At 39.4% G+C, this 20,000-nt stretch overlaps 2 protein-coding genes across 3 annotated transcripts in view; both read left to right on the plus strand.

Moving 5' to 3' along the window:
- The window catches only part of Psmc6 (proteasome 26S subunit, ATPase 6), a 20,650-nt gene extending 10,169 nt beyond the window's left edge, over positions 1 to 10,481 (plus strand). Inside the window, exons 8-14 of the mRNA XM_021182042.2 lie at positions 1,179 to 1,240; positions 1,322 to 1,445; positions 1,955 to 2,016; positions 4,046 to 4,166; positions 4,292 to 4,372; positions 7,356 to 7,427; positions 9,368 to 10,481. Of these exons, the coding sequence (XP_021037701.1) occupies positions 1,179 to 1,240; positions 1,322 to 1,445; positions 1,955 to 2,016; positions 4,046 to 4,166; positions 4,292 to 4,372; positions 7,356 to 7,427; positions 9,368 to 9,486 (641 nt within the window). The 3' untranslated portion in view covers positions 9,487 to 10,481. The remainder of the gene's footprint in view (positions 1 to 1,178; positions 1,241 to 1,321; positions 1,446 to 1,954; positions 2,017 to 4,045; positions 4,167 to 4,291; positions 4,373 to 7,355; positions 7,428 to 9,367) is intronic.
- Positions 10,482 to 11,881: 1,400 nt separating this feature from the next.
- Positions 11,882 to 20,000, plus strand: part of Styx (serine/threonine/tyrosine interacting protein) — a 27,841-nt gene continuing 19,722 nt past the window's right edge. For both annotated transcript variants that reach the window (XM_029468871.1, XM_021181760.2), the window contains exons 1-3: positions 11,882 to 12,213; positions 15,884 to 15,916; positions 17,693 to 17,746. In XM_029468871.1, coding sequence (XP_029324731.1) covers positions 12,157 to 12,213; positions 15,884 to 15,916; positions 17,693 to 17,746 — 144 coding nt within the window. In that variant the 5' untranslated portion in view covers positions 11,882 to 12,156. The remainder of the gene's footprint in view (positions 12,214 to 15,883; positions 15,917 to 17,692; positions 17,747 to 20,000) is intronic.

Consider the following 20,000-nt stretch of genomic DNA (forward strand, 5'->3'; position numbering starts at 1 on the left):
TATATATATATATATATATATATATATATACCACATATTCTACTGTGTATATATATATATATATACACAGTAGAATATGATTGAGTCTTCACAGAGAAGTAACTTCTGTCCTTTGTGTGAACATGGATCAATCTTGCAGTGATGATGCTAAGGGAAGTAAGCAGGCATGCAAAGACAGACAAGATACCACATGATCTCGCTTGTGTGCGGGATTTTAGAAAGTTGAACTTACAGAGAATGGTTTGTTTAAGAAGGGCTGTGGGAAGAGGGATGGGTTGACGTCACAGAAAAAACACGCAAAAAATTAGCTGTTGCCGTATTAGGTATTTCCACTTGATGAAAGAAGACTTGGTTTTCACCACATAGTAATAACCATATGAGTTAATAGGTATGTAAATTAGTGTGGTTTAATCATTCTAGAATGAATACATATAACTGTGTCACAGTAATTTAAATCAGGAAGGATGGTTTAAAAAGTTTTTAAAGATTTATTTATTTTTATATATTTGAATACATTGTTGCTGTCTTCAGAAACATCAGAAGAGGGCATCAGATCTCATTATAGATGGTCATGAGCCGCCATGTGGTTGCTGGGAACTGAACTCAGAACTCCTGGAAGAGCAGTCAATGATGAGCCATCTCTCCAGCCCTAAAGTTAAACAATTTAATATTGCAAGTAATTTACTCTATAATTTTAAATAAAATTTCTATGTAGGATTTAGCTTCAGTTTTAGAAAATTCACTACCATTACAATTATGTTATTGGTTATTTGTTTGTGTGTATCTGTGCAAGTGAGTGCTATATGTGGGAGGTTGTTGGGTCACTTGTAACTGGAGTTACATGTGATTATAAGATGCCGTTAGAGGTGCTAGGGACTGACTGAACTCTTGTCCTGGGAAGAGCAACAAGCATTCTTAAGTACTAAGCTCCAAGAGTTGGGGTTTTTTTGTTTTTTTGTTTTTTGGATTTTTTTTCGAGACGGGGTTTTTTCTCTGTATAGCCCTGGCTGTCCTGGAACTCACTTTGTAGACCAGGCTGGCCTCGAACTCAGAAATCCGCCTGCCTCTGCCTCCCGAGTGCTGGGATTAAAGGAGTGTGCCACCACGCCCGGCAAGAGTTGTTGAAAGGCTTTTAAAAATGGTTCTGCTTTGAACCCAACTTCATTTGATATTTCTAGGCACTGGGAAAACACTCTTGGCACGAGCTGTTGCCAGCCAGCTGGACTGCAACTTCCTAAAGGTAAGGGAAATTCTTTTATATTTTTTTAAATGAAATTTCTTTGAATTGTCTAATTTGTATTACTATTTTTCTTTTAAACAGGTTGTATCTAGTTCTATTGTAGACAAGTACATTGGTGAAAGTGCTCGTTTGATTAGAGAAATGTTTAATTATGCCAGGGACCACCAGCCATGCATCATTTTTATGGATGAAATAGATGCTATTGGTAAGAATGAAACCTTTTCAATTTTATCTTAAATACTTTTTTGTTAGAAATTGTTTAAAAACCTGAAAGAAGGTCCTGCCTGAGCAGCAGCTCTGACTTGTCTGCAGTAGGTAGCACAGCGAGTGGGCGTCCTCAGTACCACCTGCCTGCATAGGACTTCTCAGAGCTTTGAGATCGTGGCCAGTCTCAGTGAATAACCTTGAGCACTGCAGAAGGAGAAACACTCTTTCCAAAATCAGTTCTTTGCCTTTTTTCCTTTTTAGTTTTTCGAGACAGGGGTTCTCTGTGTAGCCCTGGCTGTCCTGGAACTCACTCTGTAGACCTGGCTGGTCTTGAACTCAGAAATCTGCCTGCCTCTGCCTCCCAAGTGCTGGGATTAAAGGCGTGCGCCACCACTGCCCGGCTTACTTAGTATTTTTAACACTGCCTACTATTACATTCTGTTTTATTAAATGATGGGCACAGAACAAAAGAATAATGTCTATGTATTTCCAAATTTATTACTTTAGGTGGCCGTCGGTTTTCTGAGGGAACATCAGCTGACAGAGAGATTCAGAGAACTTTAATGGAGGTAATGTTTGGTAAAGAGGATTTATAAAGAAAAACTTATTAATAAAAAACTAAATATTGCATATTTGAAGGTGAACAAGTGTTTGAGATGTTGCCAGGAATGAACACATTCTTGTACCCTAATCCCTAATAAGAAAAATGATTACTGTGGAGTTTGGGAGGATGGCTCAGTGGGAAAGAGTGATTGCTTTGCAAGTATGATGGACTGAGGTAAAGCTTTTCTTGGCAGTCATGCATCTATAAGGGCAGCATAATGAGGGTAGAGACTAGAGTTGCTCAGACTTGCTTATTGCTGATGGAGCTTCAGGTTCAGTGAGAGACTCCATTTCCAGAGAATAAAGCAGAGAGGCAAAGTACACCAATGTCCTTCTGCTGGTAGTCTCCAGAAGGACCCCACACATAATATATCTATACACATACACAAAAGGAGGAAGTTACTCACTAAAGAACAGGGAAAGACAGGAAAAGGTTGATCAGTGGATACCAGGTAGACAGGAACAAGCAGTTATTGTTTGTTAGGTACCTGGGTATCTCTATAAAAACATGTATATTTCAATACTGTAATGGAATACAATGTTTTCACCATAAAGAAATGATGTATAAGGAGAATATGTTATGTTTAAACTGACTTAAGTGTGTAAATGGAAATTAAAACATATGGTTAGTTTTAATGTTTTCATATAAAGAGGTAAAATAAGAATACTAGAAAAAAGACATAAAATCCTATTTGGTAAAATTGTATTCTATAGTTTTTTTAAATAGATCAGCTATTCAGATGTATAACTTATTGTTAAGCGTTTGATTATGCTGGTTTGGTAAAGGTATGAGTAACATATATTAAGACTTTCAGCAGTAAATGAGTTGCATTATGTTTGTGGCTGCTCTGAAAACCATTCTTTGGGCTTTATTACTAAGACTATGACAGCTAAAATAGAATTTTTAAAAAACATTTTTTTATTCTTTGATAACTTCATGCATACATCATGTATGCATACATATAGTGTGTCTTCACATCTACCCCATCTCCTCACTCTCACTCCTAACACCCCCAACACCATCCCACCTTCATGTTCTTTCTTTTTAATAACTCACTGAGTCCAAGTAGTGTTTCCTATTTGAATCAGCAACCTACTAGGGGCCATACATACCCTTGAAGAAGAGTTGCTCTCTGTGTTCCAGCAGTCATCAGTCAGTAACTCCTCATAAGCCCACCATGTGTGGGACAGGTAATCACAGCCGCTGTGAGGCCATGACTGTAGTGCAGAAGATCTGAGTCCCGTGCAATGATGTATATAGTAAACTAGCTTTTATGATGGAGCAGGGAGGTGATGAAGTGAAGAGGATACATAATGCAAGATCCCGTTTGCTGCAAATGGAAACTAGGTAGCACAGAGCATTTGATTTTAATTTTTTTTATTGTAGTGTTTGAAAATCGATTTTTTTTTTTTTTTTTTTTTTTTACAGATTATACAGACCTAGGCAGAGGATGAGCTGTTTTGTATTTTTAGACAGGCTGTCTTCTGCGTAGTGCTGACTAGCTTGGAACTTCTACATAGACCAGTCTGACCATGAACTTAGGACTGTCTCTGTATACAGTATTTTAAATTTAAAATATAAAGTCTTGTGGCTGGAGAGATAGCTCAGCAGTTAAGAGCACTGGCTACTCTTCCAAAGTACACAGGTTCAGTTCTCAGCACCCACTTGACAGTTAACAGCTGTCTCTAACTCCAGTTCCAGGCTTGTGGCATCCTCACATAGACCTCACAAAACACCACTGAACATTAAGAAAATCAAACAAACATAGCCTAAGGTACATGAGACTCTGTCTTAAAACAAAAGCCAAAACTATAAGAGGTATTTTAGAGCAACACAATTATTAGTGTATTCATATAACTGATAATATATTATCAACTAGCAGACATCACCAGTCAGCTAGTTATCTTTTAATAATTTTTATTTCATTAAACTTTGTGCATATGTGCACAAAAATGCATGTGTTTGGTAAAGTCTGTCTCTAATTTTTTATGTAGTTACTAAATCAAATGGATGGATTTGATACTCTGCATAGAGTTAAAATGATCATGGCTACAAACAGACCAGATACACTGGATCCTGCTTTGCTGCGCCCAGGAAGATTAGATAGAAAAATACGTGAGTTACTCTCTTTTCTTTACCTGCTCTGTTTTTCTCTCTGTCAGTTTTATCTTTTTACCCAACCTCTTTCTACTCTATTAAACTATCAACTGGAGTACAAAATAGTTTCTCTCTATTTTCAGATATCGATTTACCAAATGAACAAGCAAGATTAGATATATTGAAAATCCACGCGGGCCCTATTACAAAGCATGGTGAAATAGGTGAGAAAGTAGAGTGTTTATTCGAGTATGCATCGGGTAAATGAAGCGCAGCACAACAGGATGCTGCTGCTGACAGCGTCCCAGCTAGCCTAGGAGTTTATGGACTCTTCTTAATGCTTTTATCTTCTCAGAAGAATAAAGTGTGAAGATGGGAAGTATTGCTACAAACCAGAGGGCAGTGGAAAAATATAAAATAGTTACATGTGTGTGCTGGAGAGAAGGTTCAGCAGTTAAGAGCTCTGGTTGCTTTCCCAGAGGTTCTGGGTTTATTTCCCAGCACCCACACGACAGCTCATAAGCAGCTGTATCTCCTGTCTGACGTCTGAAGAGATCCAACACCTTCTTCTGGCTTCAGAGGGCACTGTGTGCATACGGTGCACACACAAACACCCAGACACATAAAACTAAATATGTTTAGCTAGGAGGTGGGTGGTGGCGCCTACCCTCAAGAGACAGAGACAGACAGACCTCTAAGTTAATAGCCATCCTGGTCTACAAAGTGAGTTCTGGGACAGCCAGGGCTACACAGAGAAACCCTATCTCAAAAACTAAAATAAATAAGTTTAAAATAAAAATTTTAAATATTATAAAGTGCATATGTAAGTGAGGGCTGAACATGTAGCAAAACATGGCTTATAAGCTGAGTTCTCCTGGCCGTTTTCTTTTGTAAAAGAGTTTTGAAGTAGCTCATCTGTATCGTTCATTTGCATGCTGTTATGGCTGCCTTCCCACCACAGCAGTAGGTGAAGTAGTTTTGACAGGACAGAAAACCTGCAAAGCAGGCTACCTAGTAAGACCTTGTCTCAATTAAAAAAAAAAAACAATACAGGAAAACTCTTTAGAACTTGATGGTTCTAAATAGCTACAAATGGTTGACTATTACCATTTATTTCATTGACCCTATGAGGAAAGATTGATCTAGGGCTGGAGAGATGGCTCAGTGGTTAAGAGCACTGACTGCTCTTTCAGAGGTCCTGAGTTCAAATCCCAGCAACCACACGGTGGCTCACAGCCATCTGAAATGAGATCTGATGCCCTCTTCTGGTGTGTCTGAAGACAGCTACACCGTACTTATATATAATAAGTTAAATAAATCAATTTTTTTTTAATGAGGTTATAAGTATCTTCTACAAATACTGAGCTCTCCTAAGATGCTAGATAACTGATATCCTTGGGAATCCCTGCTCTTAGAAGGTTAGTGACCTGACCATGATTACGTGCTGACTGAGGAGTCCCTGTATAGAGACTGACCAGTTCTTTATTGCCAACAAAGGTGTTTGATAGTTTTAGTAGCCTATGCTCTGCTGTTCCTCTCACTGTCTCTGTCACATTCATAGCTAGCACAGAGCTATAGTTCTTCAAGCCATGTCTACTTTGTGAGGAGAAAGAGTTCACTATTGGGCTGGTGAGATGGCTCAGTGGGTAAGAGCACCCGACTGCTCTTCCAAAGGTCCAGAGTTCAAATCCCAGCAACCACATGGTGGCTCACAACCATCCGTAACGAGATCTAGCCTCCTCTTCTGGAGTGTCTGAAGACAGCTACAGTGTACTTACATATAATAAATAAATAAATCTAAAAAAAAAAAAAAAAGAGTTCACTATTGTTATTCCAGATCCCATACAACTTGAAATTTTCAAAGAAAACCAGAAAGCTAATAAATGCTTGCTATATCATTTAAAGGTTCTGTTTTGATAAAATTATCTCTACCTTTAGTATATTTTACATTTGCCTTGCATGACTAAAGTACATTCCACTTACTGTTTATATACTTATATATTTTATGTGTACTTGTATGTGAGTAAGTGTATGTCTTGTTTACCACATCTGTCTCAGAGTTAGACAGTTGTTAGCCATGCCATGGGTACTGGGAACCAAACCTCAGTCCTCTGTAAGGGCAGCAAGTGCTTTTAGCTACTGAGCCATCTCCCCAGCCCCAAATTATTTTGTTTTTGTTGCTTGACTTTTTTTATGTTGTGGTGTGGTGATTGCACTCAGGACTTTAGAAATGCGGAACATTCACTCTACTACTGAGTCGCACCCCTAGTCCTTAGAATCTTTGTTATACTACACTATAAACAATACTTGAGTTTGATTATGCCATGTGTGTGTGTGTGTACATGCATGTGTGTTTTGTATTTCAAAATACATTCACCCCATTTCTTTCTCTTGTCCCCCTTCCATGCATCTGATTTCTTCCTCTTTCCATCTTCTAATTATATGTTTTATTTTGCCACCGAGTGACTTTTGTGGTTTTTTAATTTTATTACTTTATGTACATGCTGTGTGTGCGCGCGCGTGTGTGTTTGCCTGTATGTATGCCTGTGCACCAAGTAGGTGCCTGGTATTCCTAAAAACCAGAAGAGAGAATTGGAGCCCCTGGAACTGGAGTTAAGACACTTGTTAGGCACCATGTGGGTGCTAGGAATCAAACTCAGGTCCTGTGGAGGAGCAGCCATCTCTCCAGTCCCTGATCCGTTGAGTTTAAGTATGGATGCTTAGAGAAGAGTGGATCCTTTTCCTGTGGCTACACCACTGAAGAGAGTGTCTCTCTCTCCGACTATAACCTGTAACTGTTTACATGTCATCAAGAGTGAGTGCCACTTATGTGTGGGTGCAGGGTCTGTGTTGCGTACCTGACTTGGAGCTTTTCTTTACCACCCTCCCAAATCTTGGGGTTGATTACAGGGGTGCAGCAGGTTTAATGAGTCACAGCTTTGCACTTACTTCCGTTTGTTTTTACAGCTTCAAAGCAGGCACCTACAAATTTCGATGAAATTTTGGTTGAAAATTCAAAAGTATGTTTTCCTGATTCTAGTTTACTTTGCAGCAAGTTTAGTTGTTAATGCTGTAAAATAGTAGCACGGGTAATGCTGATCAAATTAAAAATGAACTAGTCCATTTAAATTTTCTCTATGGGCAAAAATCAATATTGAATCTTTATTGTTATCTAGCTGATTTCTGTTATTTTTTTTTTCTAAACAGATTATGAAGCAATTGTAAAGCTTTCAGATGGCTTTAATGGAGCAGACCTGAGAAATGTTTGTACTGAAGCAGGTGAGAATAAAAAGTATATTTTTACCATCAATAACAATGTTCTAAGCTTATCTAAAAGTAGAGCTGCACTTTGGCAGGATTTCTGTTTTTTGGTTTGCATTTGAGACTTGATTTCAAGAAGTAGAACTGAACAACACAAGGGAGGATGCACCACTGTAGTAGCTGACTTTGATTTTAGGGAAACGTACAGAATGCCGTTGAGGTTGTATGGCTGGACATGCAAGCCTACAACACTGATTTACCAGCTACCCTTCCCCGTTCCCCAATAAAGTTGCCCCTTGGGGATGTGATCTCTGAAGGAATTCCTCATGCCCACAGGCATGTTGTGGGAAGCCTGACTGCAGGACTGTTTAGTACACTGTGGCTAGAACTAGAGTGGACAAGTCCCATAAGGCCAGTATTTGAAAGATTTGCTCTAGAAGTCTGAGGTCCTGGAATTTGTTCAAAATGAAGTTTTAAAATAAAATTCTGAATTTTGTGATACTAGTTTTATTTTTGGTAACAAGTGACTTTGAAACACTGCCAGGTTGAAGTCATTTAGTTTTCATTCAGAATATTCAGACCCAAGGCATGTCTGCAGTAGTCTTTGTAATTACTATGTCATCATGAGTAAGTCAGCTAACATATGACTTGAAGTCTCTAGGGTAATTTATCACATTCCAAAATCTATCAGACCATATAATTATCAAGGGCAACTTTCAGGAAAAGCTAAAGTCAAAAGGCAGTACTGTGATTTTAAAGCTGATGCTGTCAATTTTGATAGGTGCTTTTTTTTCTCACATTGAAAAATTTTGAAGGAAATCACACATTAATAGGAACCATATTTTTGTATACATGTATATATTGTAGAATACTTAGATCAGATTAAACTCAGGTCCTGTGGAGGAGCAGCCATTTCTCCAGTCCCTGATCTGTTGAGTTTAAGTATGGATGCTTAGAGAAGTGTGGACCCTTTTCCTGTGGCTACACCACTGAAGAGAGTGTCTCTCTCTCCGACTATAACCTGTAACTGTTTACATGTCATCAAGAGTGAGTGCCATTTATGTGTGGGTGCAGGGTCTGTGTTGCGTACCTGACTTGGAGCTTTTCTTTCTTGGAGATTACCTGTCTTCCCTTCACTATGAAAACACCTAGGATCCTTTTTTCTAACTTTTTGAAATATACAGTGTATAGTGATTATCCTGCCTCTCCCTCCCAAGTGCTGGGATTTTAGGCTTATAGTACGCAGTACAGATGATTGAACAAGTGTTTATAATCTAGGCAATACTCCTGACAGCTATATCCCCAACCTTAAGCCTTGCTTAGTGACAGGTAATCATTATTAAAGTAACTGCAAGTTGGTTGTTTAGTTTTGCATTGCTTGAGATCAAACCTGAGATCTTGCATATGTTAAGCAAACATCCTACCTGTTCCACTACATAGATGAATAGCCTAGCCCAGATGTTTTGTTCTTTGGGGAGTCATTGTATATGCTATTAAGAAACTTCAGCCAAGAATGTATAGGTCTTGATAGTTCCAGGTGTTTTTATTAAGTACCACCACTTAATACTGCCAGTATTTGTATTAAATGAATATTAATTTCATTAAGTACTACACAGTCCAGATTTAAATATTCAGATAATTGTGGTATCTGCTTATTTCAAAAACAATGCTCACTCTATTTATGAAAATGTATGAAGTAGCACTACTGGCTCAGAAGTAGTAAGTGTATATCTCTTCACATTTCCTCCATAGAGATAAGATCACTTAGTTTTCTTTCACCTTTTCTTTTGAGATGAAGTCTTGACATATTAGGCTGGTCTTGAACTTGCAGTCCTCCAGTTGCAGTCTGCTAAGTGCTGAGCTTACTTACTTACTTACCACTGTTCCCAGCTTAGCTGTCTTACTGATTGAACTGCATTGCACACACTATAAGCAGCAATTTGTTTTGTTTTCCACAGGTATGTTTGCAATTCGTGCCGATCATGATTTTGTAGTTCAGGAAGACTTCATGAAAGCAGTCAGGAAAGTGGCTGACTCCAAGAAGCTGGAGTCCAAGCTGGACTACAAGCCTGTGTGATTCACTAGAAGGGTTTGGTGGCTGCATGACAGACATTGGTTTAATGTAAAAATAAAGTTAAGGAAAATAATGTATGTATTGGCAATGATCTTATTAAAAGTGAATAAACATGTATAAGCAACATAATAGTATGTAATTCAATAATTCTTTTAAAATTGGTACAGAAGAAAGTCATGTTTGGTGATGTTGCATTTACTGCAGCAGAATTTACAAAAGACATCCTGAAGCTTTTCGTATTTGCTTTGTGAGCATTTTGTACAACATTCAAAATGATTTGAGATAGTAGAGGAGAGCATTTCTTATGACTTATTTTATATTTTGTTTTCCTCGTCCTAAAAAAAAAAAAAGCAATAAAATGTGTTTAAGTTGTCCTATATATACTCTTGTCTTTTCTAAAGCACATTTATTCTTGTCCTTTTGATTAGTAAGAATATGATTTGAAAGCCTGGATGAAGTTGAAAATTAAAGTAGGGCTTTGAATTTTAAACAGTAATCACAGAGTCCACAAGATGTCTTCTTGTATCAATCATAGAGTGTGGGGGTATGGAGTATATACATGTACTTGTGTCTTCCAAGAAATTCTCTTTACCTATTGCAGTTAGGTATTTGATAATTTTAACTTTTTAAAGATTATGACTGGAAGTAATACTTATAGTTAATTTGGTTTATGTGAAAAATAATTCCCTTTTGTGGTCTGGATCCAGGAAAAGTCTGTTCATGGACATATAATTTTACATATTTGTGATTTCTAGCGATCTACTATTTCTTTGGTTCACCAATGGATTCTATAAATATCTTCCAGTAAATACCAGGCTGAGAGTGTCTACTCTATGGAATGTTAAATGTTCAAAACAAAAGTTCTGTCACCTGTACACAATTCTAATTTCATGTGGCAACCAAAAGTTGTATAAGGAAATTGTCAATGTCTAAAAATTGAGATTATTTATAGTGATTTCTTGTTTAAATAAAGACATCAAACTTCAGTTTCATAAATACCAAAGGACTAACCATAAATGATCCAGCTAGGTATGTAATTCTTCTTTTCCTCTCTCTCTCTCTTTTGGTTTTTCGAGACAGGGTTTCTCTGTGTAGCCCTGGGTGTCCTGGAACTCACTCTGTAAACCAGGCTGGCCTCGACCTCAGAAATCTGCCTGCCTCTGCCTCCCAAGTGCTGGAATTAAAAGGGTATGCCACCACTGCCCGGCTTCCCCTTTCTTTTTGAGACAAGTTCTCACTATGTACCCCTGGCTGGCCTGGGACACTTACTGTGTGGGTTAGGCCAGCCTCAACTCAGACATTTTCTAGCCTCTCCTGAGTGATGGAATTAAAGGCATTTACCACAATACTTGCCATTGGATTATTTTTTAAATTAAGAATTATTAGCAGGGTATTCTGTGCCTTTTGTAATTCTTAAAGCTGGATAATAGTTTATGTAATACTAGAGAGCATAGAACATCTAATTGGCCACCTAACTTTTGAACAGCTATCCTGTATATTGAATATGCATTACATATATGACAACATGAAAAGAGTTAAGAGGAAATCTAAGTTAAACACACGGTCCTTCCACTTTATTTTTAAAGGATGTTTTTTGATAACAGTAAGTCCTGAGGTCTCTAGGAAGTAGTCTTAAAATACAGTGAAAAGTAGTGATAGTGTTGTACACTTTGCAGTCTTCAGTGATTCCTTCAGTGAGACTAAAGGTGGTTCAGAAGTTCAGACCAGGCCTTTAATCATTTAATCTCAGAACTCTTGTAAATTTGAAGACCAGCCTGGTGTACATAGCGCGAGACCCTGGAGAAGGTATATTCTTCAAAAATTATTAACTCTAACGCTAGCTCCTCACACAATCATCTTTTATGTTGAAAAATAGGCTCGGAGAAATCTTAAGAGTACTGAATACAATTTAGTAAGTAAACTGTTATTTACATTTCTGATGACTTTTTCTAAGAATCGTTTTCTTGAAATTTTCTGGATAATTTGAGTTGTTAACACTCTGGAGTATACCTAAGAGGCCACTTTCTACTTTGTTTAAAGATGATGGGTATCTCGGGGGTGGGGGTTGTTTTTGTTTTTTTTTCGTAGTCTAACATGAATTTAAGCTGAACTCTTCCTGTTTGGTTATGACTTCCCCCACGGATTGGATCGAGCAGCATTCCTCTGAGTGTGGAGGACACTTTGAAGGGACGGACTCCCATCGCATCTGGGAAGGCCTTCGCCCCGACCGCTCCTCCCCTACGGCCGCGGCTCCGCCCTGCGGGAAGCCCCTCCCCCCGCGTCTGCGCGCTCGCGGACAGGCGGGGCGGAGGCGCGCTGACACCTGGCGGCGGCGGCGGGGGCGGGCCGGCGGCGAGCGTGGGCTGGGATTGGCTGGGGCGCGTGGGCTGGGGCGGGAGGAGACGGTTATGGGCTCGTGCCTGGGCCGGATCCCGGCTCTCTGAGGGGCGCGGAGACCTGCGGGAGGGACACGGCCGCAGCATGGCGGCCGGCAGCGCACTGCCCTGCCCTCCGCCTTCCTGTCGCAGCCGCTTGGATCCTGTGGTCCGCGAGTGCTTGCTGTGACCCCGCAGCGCGTCACCCCCCTGCCCGCCCGCCCTCCTTCCCTTGTCGCCTCTGCCAGCCCGGAGGGCGGCCGGGCGCACCGCGCCCACCCACCGGGGCCCTGGGACCATGGAGGACGTGAAACTGGAGTTCCCCTCGCTCCCGCAGTGCAAAGACGACGCCGAGGTGAGTGCCCGCCGGCCCGCCCTGCCGCGAGCAGCCCCCGGGTCTCCGGCCAAGCAGCGCCTCTGGCCCAACTGTCCCAGACTCTTCCCTTTCCCCTTGCGGGTGAAGGGGCGTCAGTGAGGTCCTCCTCCCGCGGGACCCTAGCGCAGGAGCCAACCCGAGAGTACTCTTGACCACTCGCCTCGGCGTTGAGGCTTTTCGTGAACACAGACTCATCTTTACCAGAGCAACACGCTGTGGAGTTGTTTTTAATCTGAGCTTGAGGTTAGGTTCATATGCGGGACACATAGCCAGCCCCACGTGTGGAATAGATCGGAGGCGTGAACTCTGGAATTACACCCTCTAATAGTACTCAAGTCAAAAACCAACCACCACCAACAACAAAAACCCCACAAAAAACGATGACTACCAGGGATGGGGGGAGTAAAAAAGCTAAGCTTCTTTGAATTTGAAATTTTTTAGTAACAAATCTTGCCTGTACGGTCGAGAGCAAAATTCCCCCAGTTTATGATTTAAGGGTTCTTTTCACCCCACCTTGATTTTTTTCTTTACCTAACATCTGTTGCAAATATTTTATGGTACCAGAAACTGTTAAGTTAGAGTTTGCCAGAGGCTAAAATTAGTGACAAGGATTCTTACCTGTGACACTTAATAGGATCAAAAAAGGATTCTAGAGTTTTGTTTGTGTGTTTGATATAAGTCCTGGCTGTCCTGGAACGCACTAGACGAGGCTGGCCTGAAACTCAAAGAGATCCACCTGCTTCTGTACCCCAAATGCTGGGATTGAAGGTGTACACCCCTTAATCTCTCAGTGTTTTAAAGGTATTTGGGACTACTCTTGGCTGGCACACTTGTAATCCCTCTACTTGGGAGGTGGAAGGAGAAAGGGAGGTCACTGGAGCCTTTGGTTATATAGCAAATTTGAGACCAGTCTGAGTTACATATGAGATGGAGACTTTATACCAAATGCTCAATTCTTTTGAATATCTTCATTTGATGATCACTTTTTTGTGTTTGTTTTGTTGTGATGGTGGGTTTTTGAGAAAGGGTTTCTTTGTAGCCCTGGCTGTCCTGGAACTTTGTGTAGAGCAGACTGGCCTTAAAACCCTGAGTACTGATGTTAAAGGTGTGTGCCACCAAACCTAACTACTTTTTTTAAATGAATTTTAATTTTAAGACAAGGTCTTGGGTACCCAGGAATGTCCTTCAACCCCTGTTCTCCCAAGTGACTTACTGTCCTTTGGAGGATTCTCTTTCTTATTTGTAGTAGTGATGGTTGAGACATACATAATATACATACATACACAAAAGTGAAACACTAATACATGTAAAGTAATAAAAATCTCTAAATAAAATTCTGGGGTCAGATAAAATTCTTTAAATAGAATTTAAAATAGAAGTATAAATAAAGTAAACACAATGTTAATACTTTTTTTTTTAACAGAACACTTTAAAATGTTTTCTTTAATAAGAATCTGTTTATAAAATTGGTCTTTATATCCGGGCATGATGGTACATGCTTTTAATTCTAGCACTTGGGAGGCAGGGGCAAATAGATCTCAGAGTTGCAGGCAAGCCAGATCTACAGAGCAAGTTCCAGGACAGCCAGGGCTACACAAAGAAACATTTTCTCAAAAATTAATTAATTAATTAAAAATAAAATTGTGTTTTTATAAAAAGTTATTAGGGGGACAGGGGCAGGATCTATCTAAGCCGGCTTCGAACTCACAGGGATCCACCTGTCTCTGTCTCCTGAATATTGAAATTAAAGGTGTGCTACTATGCCCAGCTTGAAAGAAGGTTTTAAGATTATAAAATCTTATTTGTGTACATAATGGATGTCCCTGTGTATGCACACAGTCATTTATCACTATGGCTATTCTGAGCAGGGTCTCTGCCTGAACCCAGGGCTCATGGTTTCTTGGCAAAGCTGGAAGCCAGAAATCGCAAGCCGCCCTCCTGGGTCTGCCTAAGTCAGGGGTGGTGTTATGCATTTGAGCTTTCCTGGCCTGTAGCACGAGCACTGGAGTGGGAGCTCTGGTCTGCCTAAGTCAGAGGTGGTGTTATGCATTTGAGCTTTCCTGGCCTGTAGCACGAGCACTGGAGTGGGAGCTCTGGTCTGCCTAAGTCAGAGGTGGTGTTATGCATTTGAGCTTTCCTGGCCTGTAGCACGAGCACTGGAGTGGGAGCTCTGGCCTGTAGCACGAGCACTGGAGTGGGAGCTCTGGTCTGCCTAAGTCAGAGGTGGTGTTATGCATTTGAGCTTTCCTGGCCTGTAGCACGAGCACTGGAGTGGGAGCTCTGGCCTGTAGCACGAGCACTGGAGTGGGAGCTCTGGGCTTGGTGCCTGAGCTACCTTTCCAGACGTGCTTTCGTACAGGATTGCCTCTTATTCTTGTACTTTTTTCTTTTTTACAAAGTGGTTTTTTTTTTTCTGAGCTTGTAGCACTGAGTTTATAGAACAGGTATTATGCTGCCAATTTTATGTCAGCCTAACACAAGCTATAGTCAGCTGAGAAAACTATGAGGGGTAAGCCAGTAAGAAACACTCCTCTATGGCCTCTGTGTCAGCTCTTGCTTCCAGGTTCTCATCTGGTTTGAATTCCTGCCGTGGCTTCCCTCAATAGACAATGACTACGGATTTGTAAACCAGATTAAACTCTTTCCTGCTCCCAAGTTGCTTATGCTCTGGTGTTTCATTACAGCAATAAAAACTCTTAAGACAGTTTTACCTTTTTAATTTTTTCTGTCATGGATTAGTCTTTATTTTTGTTATATGGTCTGTCATTTTGGCTAAATGCTCTTTGTTTTCATTTGTTTGTTCAGGACAAGATTTCTCTGTGTAGCCCTGGCTATCCTGGAACTCACATTTTAGACTAGGCTAGTCTTGAACTCAGAGATCTCTCTGCCTCTGCTTCCAAATGCTGGGATTAAAGTCAATGTGCCACCATGCCAGGCTAAGATAGAAGAATATTTTATCAGTTTAAAACGGTATCCCATTGAGCCTGGAGAGATGTTTCAGTGGTGGTTGCTCTTCTAGTGTACCTGGTTGACTTCTGGCACCAATATGGCATCCTACCAGCATCTGTAGCTCCAGTTCCAGAGGATCTGACACCCTCTTTTGACTCTGAAGAAACCAGGCACACAAGTGGTACACAGGCATAATGCAGACAAAACACCCAGACACAAAGCAAAAGAAAATTAAATTTAATAAAAGAAACTAAAAGAAAGGTATCCAATGTCTATAGGCATTCCACCCAACATAACACCAGGCAAATTGTAATCTGGTTTCTGTCACCAGGGATATCTGCTATAGGTAGGTAGGTAGGTAGGTAGGTAGGTGTGTGTGTGTGTGTGTGTGTGTGTGTGTGTGTGTGTGTTTGACAAAATAGCCCTGGTTGGCCTGGAATTCACTGTGTAGACCAGGCTGCCATAGAACTTGGCAATCCTCTTGATTTTATCATCTAAATAAATACATAAACATGCCACCATACCAGGTTATTTATTTGCAGCATTGGGCTCAAAGGGTAGCTAGCATTCAGGATTCCGGTCTCTGTCACTTGGGTTTCAAGGATCAATTTCAGATAGTCAGACTTGAGCCATCTGACCAGCCTGTGATATTTTTCATGCTATTTGTTTTTATTTGTTTATTTTTGTTTTCCTTTTCAAGGAGTGGACTTACCCTATGAGACGAGAGATGCAGGTAAGGCAACTTTCAGTTTATTCAAACGACCTCAATTATTTAATAACTTAGACTTCACAAAGGAGACTGCTGGTTCATAATCTGTCGGTTTGTCATGTTTACACAGTTATGAGTATTATGCAGTGTGTATAGACATTAGAATATCATGTGATAAATATGTACCATTTGTGTCAAAAAATGTAATATGTAAAATGAATCCTCAGTATTAGTTGGATTAGATTTAAGATGATAGAAATATGTAGATGTGCTTAGTGAGACACTCTTTGTGTTCCTTTTAAAGCAGTTTGCTTTCCTGGCTAGTTTGGATAAATTTAAGAGACATTTACCATAAAATAATTGAGGGATTTAGGTAGTTATTCTTTTTTTTTTTTTTTTTTTTTTTTTTTTTTTTTTCTCACTTTTTTTTTTTTTTTTTTTTTTTTTTTTGTCTGCTTCCAAGTTGACATCCATAACTTACTGATCTAGTACTCAGTGAGTTGAATACTTACTATTTGGAATGAATTATCCTCTTTTGAATTTTTTTTTTTTTTTCTGAAACAGGGTTTCTCTGTGTAGCCCCTGATATCCTGGAACTCACTCTGTAGACCAGGCTGGCCTCGAACTCAGAAATCCGCCTGGCTCTGCCTCCCAAGTACTGGGATTAAAGGCGTGCGCCACCACGCCCGGCCTCGTTTGTATTTTTATCCTTTGCAGTCAACTTTGCTAATCCTCAAGATAAGCAGTGCCCCTCACTCTTAATCACATATCTTGCAAAGATCTGCTCCTTTTCTTAATGAAAACTGGCTCTTCTTTGGGAAGCCCACACCCATGCTCTCAGGTGTCTTGCTTTCCCTTCTAAGTGTTTTTCTCTTAACCCTCATGCTTTATCAAACCCCAACTCTGCTTCATTAAAAAGGAGAGAGAAAAGAAGAAAGTTCGCTTTTAGACCTTTAACTATATGTGAGTACATTGAGAACTAACTTGATGTTATGGGGAATGCAGACATAAGTACAATGTAATTCATACTTGTAAGATGCTATTAGGGCCATTCCTCTATAATCTCTGCACTCAAGAGACGGGGGCAGGAGAACTGCCTGGAGTTTAGGGCCAGCCTTAGCTATACGTTAGGAGGATGCTATTTTAAAATGAAAAGAAGTTAGTGAACACAGTGCTATATCTACAGGGATTGAGTACAGTTAGCTTAGCTTTTATTTACTGTGATGACAATTGTATCCTGTTTCATCTTGTGCTGCTTTTGTTTCTGAAGAAAGGACAGGCTGGCCTGGAACTTACTATGTACCCAGACTGACACAGACTCAGTTCCTCCTCCTCGGCCTCCTGGGAGCCAGGGTTATAGCTATGTTCCACTGTACCTGGCTCTTGCACTGCTTTTTGTCTTGACCAAATAAAAGTTAGTGTAAATGTAATTCTAACAGGATGATTTTTTTTTAATGCCTGTTTTATTTTTATTCTATAGCTGCTAATAGAAGTTAAAAAGGGTTTATTAATGTGGATGTCAATATTATATCCTGTCCTACTTATAAAAAAATGTAGAATCTCAAATATCTGGCTTTTTAGAATAAAACTTAAATTGGGAACATCTCACTTGAATTTATAAAGGCACACCTATGTTTCTCACACCAGTTTGCTAAATGTGGCTGGGAAATGCTCCCTGATCAAAGTTTTAACCAGAATATTGCAAAGGCTGTTAGCCCCTGCACACAGAGACAAATTGAGCTATATGATATATTATATCTGCAATAGGCTTAAACTTTACATATGTATTTTCCCCCCTAGGAAGTTTTGCCTGGATTGTTCTTAGGCCCATACTCTTCTGCTATGAAAAGCAAGGTATGAACTTTAGGTTAGGTTCTCCAAGAGGCTTTAGTAAACCAACTGTTTATCGGGTAAGTTTTTAATAGTAAGAGTTGTATACTAGGGAACATTTATATACAACTGTGTTCATAATACTTGTACCTTTTAAATTTACTGGACCATTAATAGTTTGGAAGTGTTTCACCACAAATTACAAGTGAGTTTTTATAATTTATTTTTCTCATGAAATCTTGTGTTTGATAGATTTACAAGTCCTGTAACTTTTAGTAATCTATTTACTCTCTTAAAATGTTATGTCTGTGCCTGCCAGGCATCTTCTGACTAGTAACAGATACATGCAAAGTATCAGAGGAGGAAATAGAACAGGGTGTTAACTAAAGTTATCAAAGTTAAGACTGCATGTTTTATAGTGGTTTTTCTTTTACATTGGAAATAGACTTGTTCAGTTGCACAGTTAAGACGGGGGTGTTTATTTTAGTATTTTGTGGTGGTCTTGCCACTTTCTAAGGAATTCTCAGCAGTTTTATGAATTATGGGGATGATATTAATTCTTTTTTAGTGATATATAGTGTGAAACATTGTATTGCAAATATCTTCCCCACGGGCTTGCTAATTCAGAATTTAGTATACTTTTGTATGATAGTTTCATGACAATAATTTTCAGAGCCATCCTGAAATTGAAAGGTTCTTGATAGTTGAGGTGACCAACAAGGAAGCTGGAAAGGGTAGATGATGTAAAAGTGAATAAACAAGTAGAACTTTGACTTCCTAGAAATGGCATCAGCAAAGCTGTTGCCCAGATTATAATGATGACCACATGCAGGTCCTTACAATCGTTTGTGCCCATATTAGCATATATATAATTATACCTAGTAATGGGTTTTACTATGACATTGTTTTTTCATGTGTATAAACCATTTTGATATTCAAACACCTATCTGCTTCCTCTCTTGTTCTCTATCGACTCCTGTTAAGCCCTTTTCCAACTTATGTCTTTTTTGTGTGCATATTTATATTTCCAATCTGAGTGACCATAATATATCCCACATTTCTACTTATACCACCCCCCAAAAAAGTATCTTTTAACCATAAAAATTAATACTGGGGATAAAGAAACCAAAAAGGATGAATATCTTTCTAAAGACTCATTTACTAAAGGCATATCATACTATGTCCAAATACCATTTAAATAAAAGAGATGAGTTCAGGTTGCTTGTAAGCCAGTGATCTATTTCTCTTTATAACTTTTGTCTATTTGTGTTTGGAAGGTAAAGTCATAGTTCACTTTTTATAAATGTTTCTATTGAAAGGTACAAATACATTCTGCTATTGCATTCAAATTTCATTCTGATAAGCTTTGCTTTACTTAGTTAAATGTGCCTTGAAAGCTTTTAAATGAGTTTTTGGTTTGGTTTGGTTTGGTTTAGTTTGCTTTCTTTCTTTGTTGTTACTGTTTGAGACAGGGTTTCACTATGTAACTCAAGCTAACTTGGAACTTGCTATGTAGACCAAGATAACCTCAAACTCAGATCCACCACCACTTCTGCCTCCCAGGTACTGAGATTAAAGGCTTGTGCCACTATGCCCACTTACACCAGATTTCTTCATGCCCTCTTGTAGTTTTTCATATTAGTAAAATAAAGTAGATGCAGAAGCCTCATCTTAATTATTAAGTGTGAATTAAAGAATAAATGTTATTTTTGGAGTTTGCATACATGTGAACATAGAACGTTGGCTCATTATTAATCCTGTCAAACACTTCTGAGTCATTCAACAAACACTCCTGCTTATTATATACCAGGATATACTTAGAAAATATAGATAACTCCTACTAACATTAAGAAAACCATACTGTCTAGTCAGTTTGGACACCTCTGAGAAAACACCAAGGTGTGGGTGACTTATCTCACACAGTGAGTTCCTGGGAGCCTGACTTTGTCTCTCAAATGGTATATCCCTGCCTTATGGGGGATAGAGTAAGCAGGCCCTTTTTGTTGTTGTTGTCATATAAAGGTCGTGTTCCCATATGGGATTCCCATCTCATGACTTTGTTTAGACTAAGTCTTTACAGTTATTGTGACTGCTTAGGTAAGGGTAGTGTTTCCCATTCTCCCAGGACAAAGCTGAGCCACAGAGCTCAGTTGTTGGCAGACCTGGGATTTCTAGCTTAGGAGCTCATGATTCTAAACTCCCTGGTTTTAGCCACAATTGTTAATAGAACTGGTCTCTTGAAATGTTATCTTTTAAGTTCTCATCAAACTCAAGAAAT

The sequence above is a fragment of the Mus caroli genome, chromosome 14 (genome assembly GCF_900094665.2).
Source record: "Mus caroli chromosome 14, CAROLI_EIJ_v1.1, whole genome shotgun sequence".
Taxonomy (NCBI): domain Eukaryota; kingdom Metazoa; phylum Chordata; class Mammalia; order Rodentia; family Muridae; genus Mus; species Mus caroli.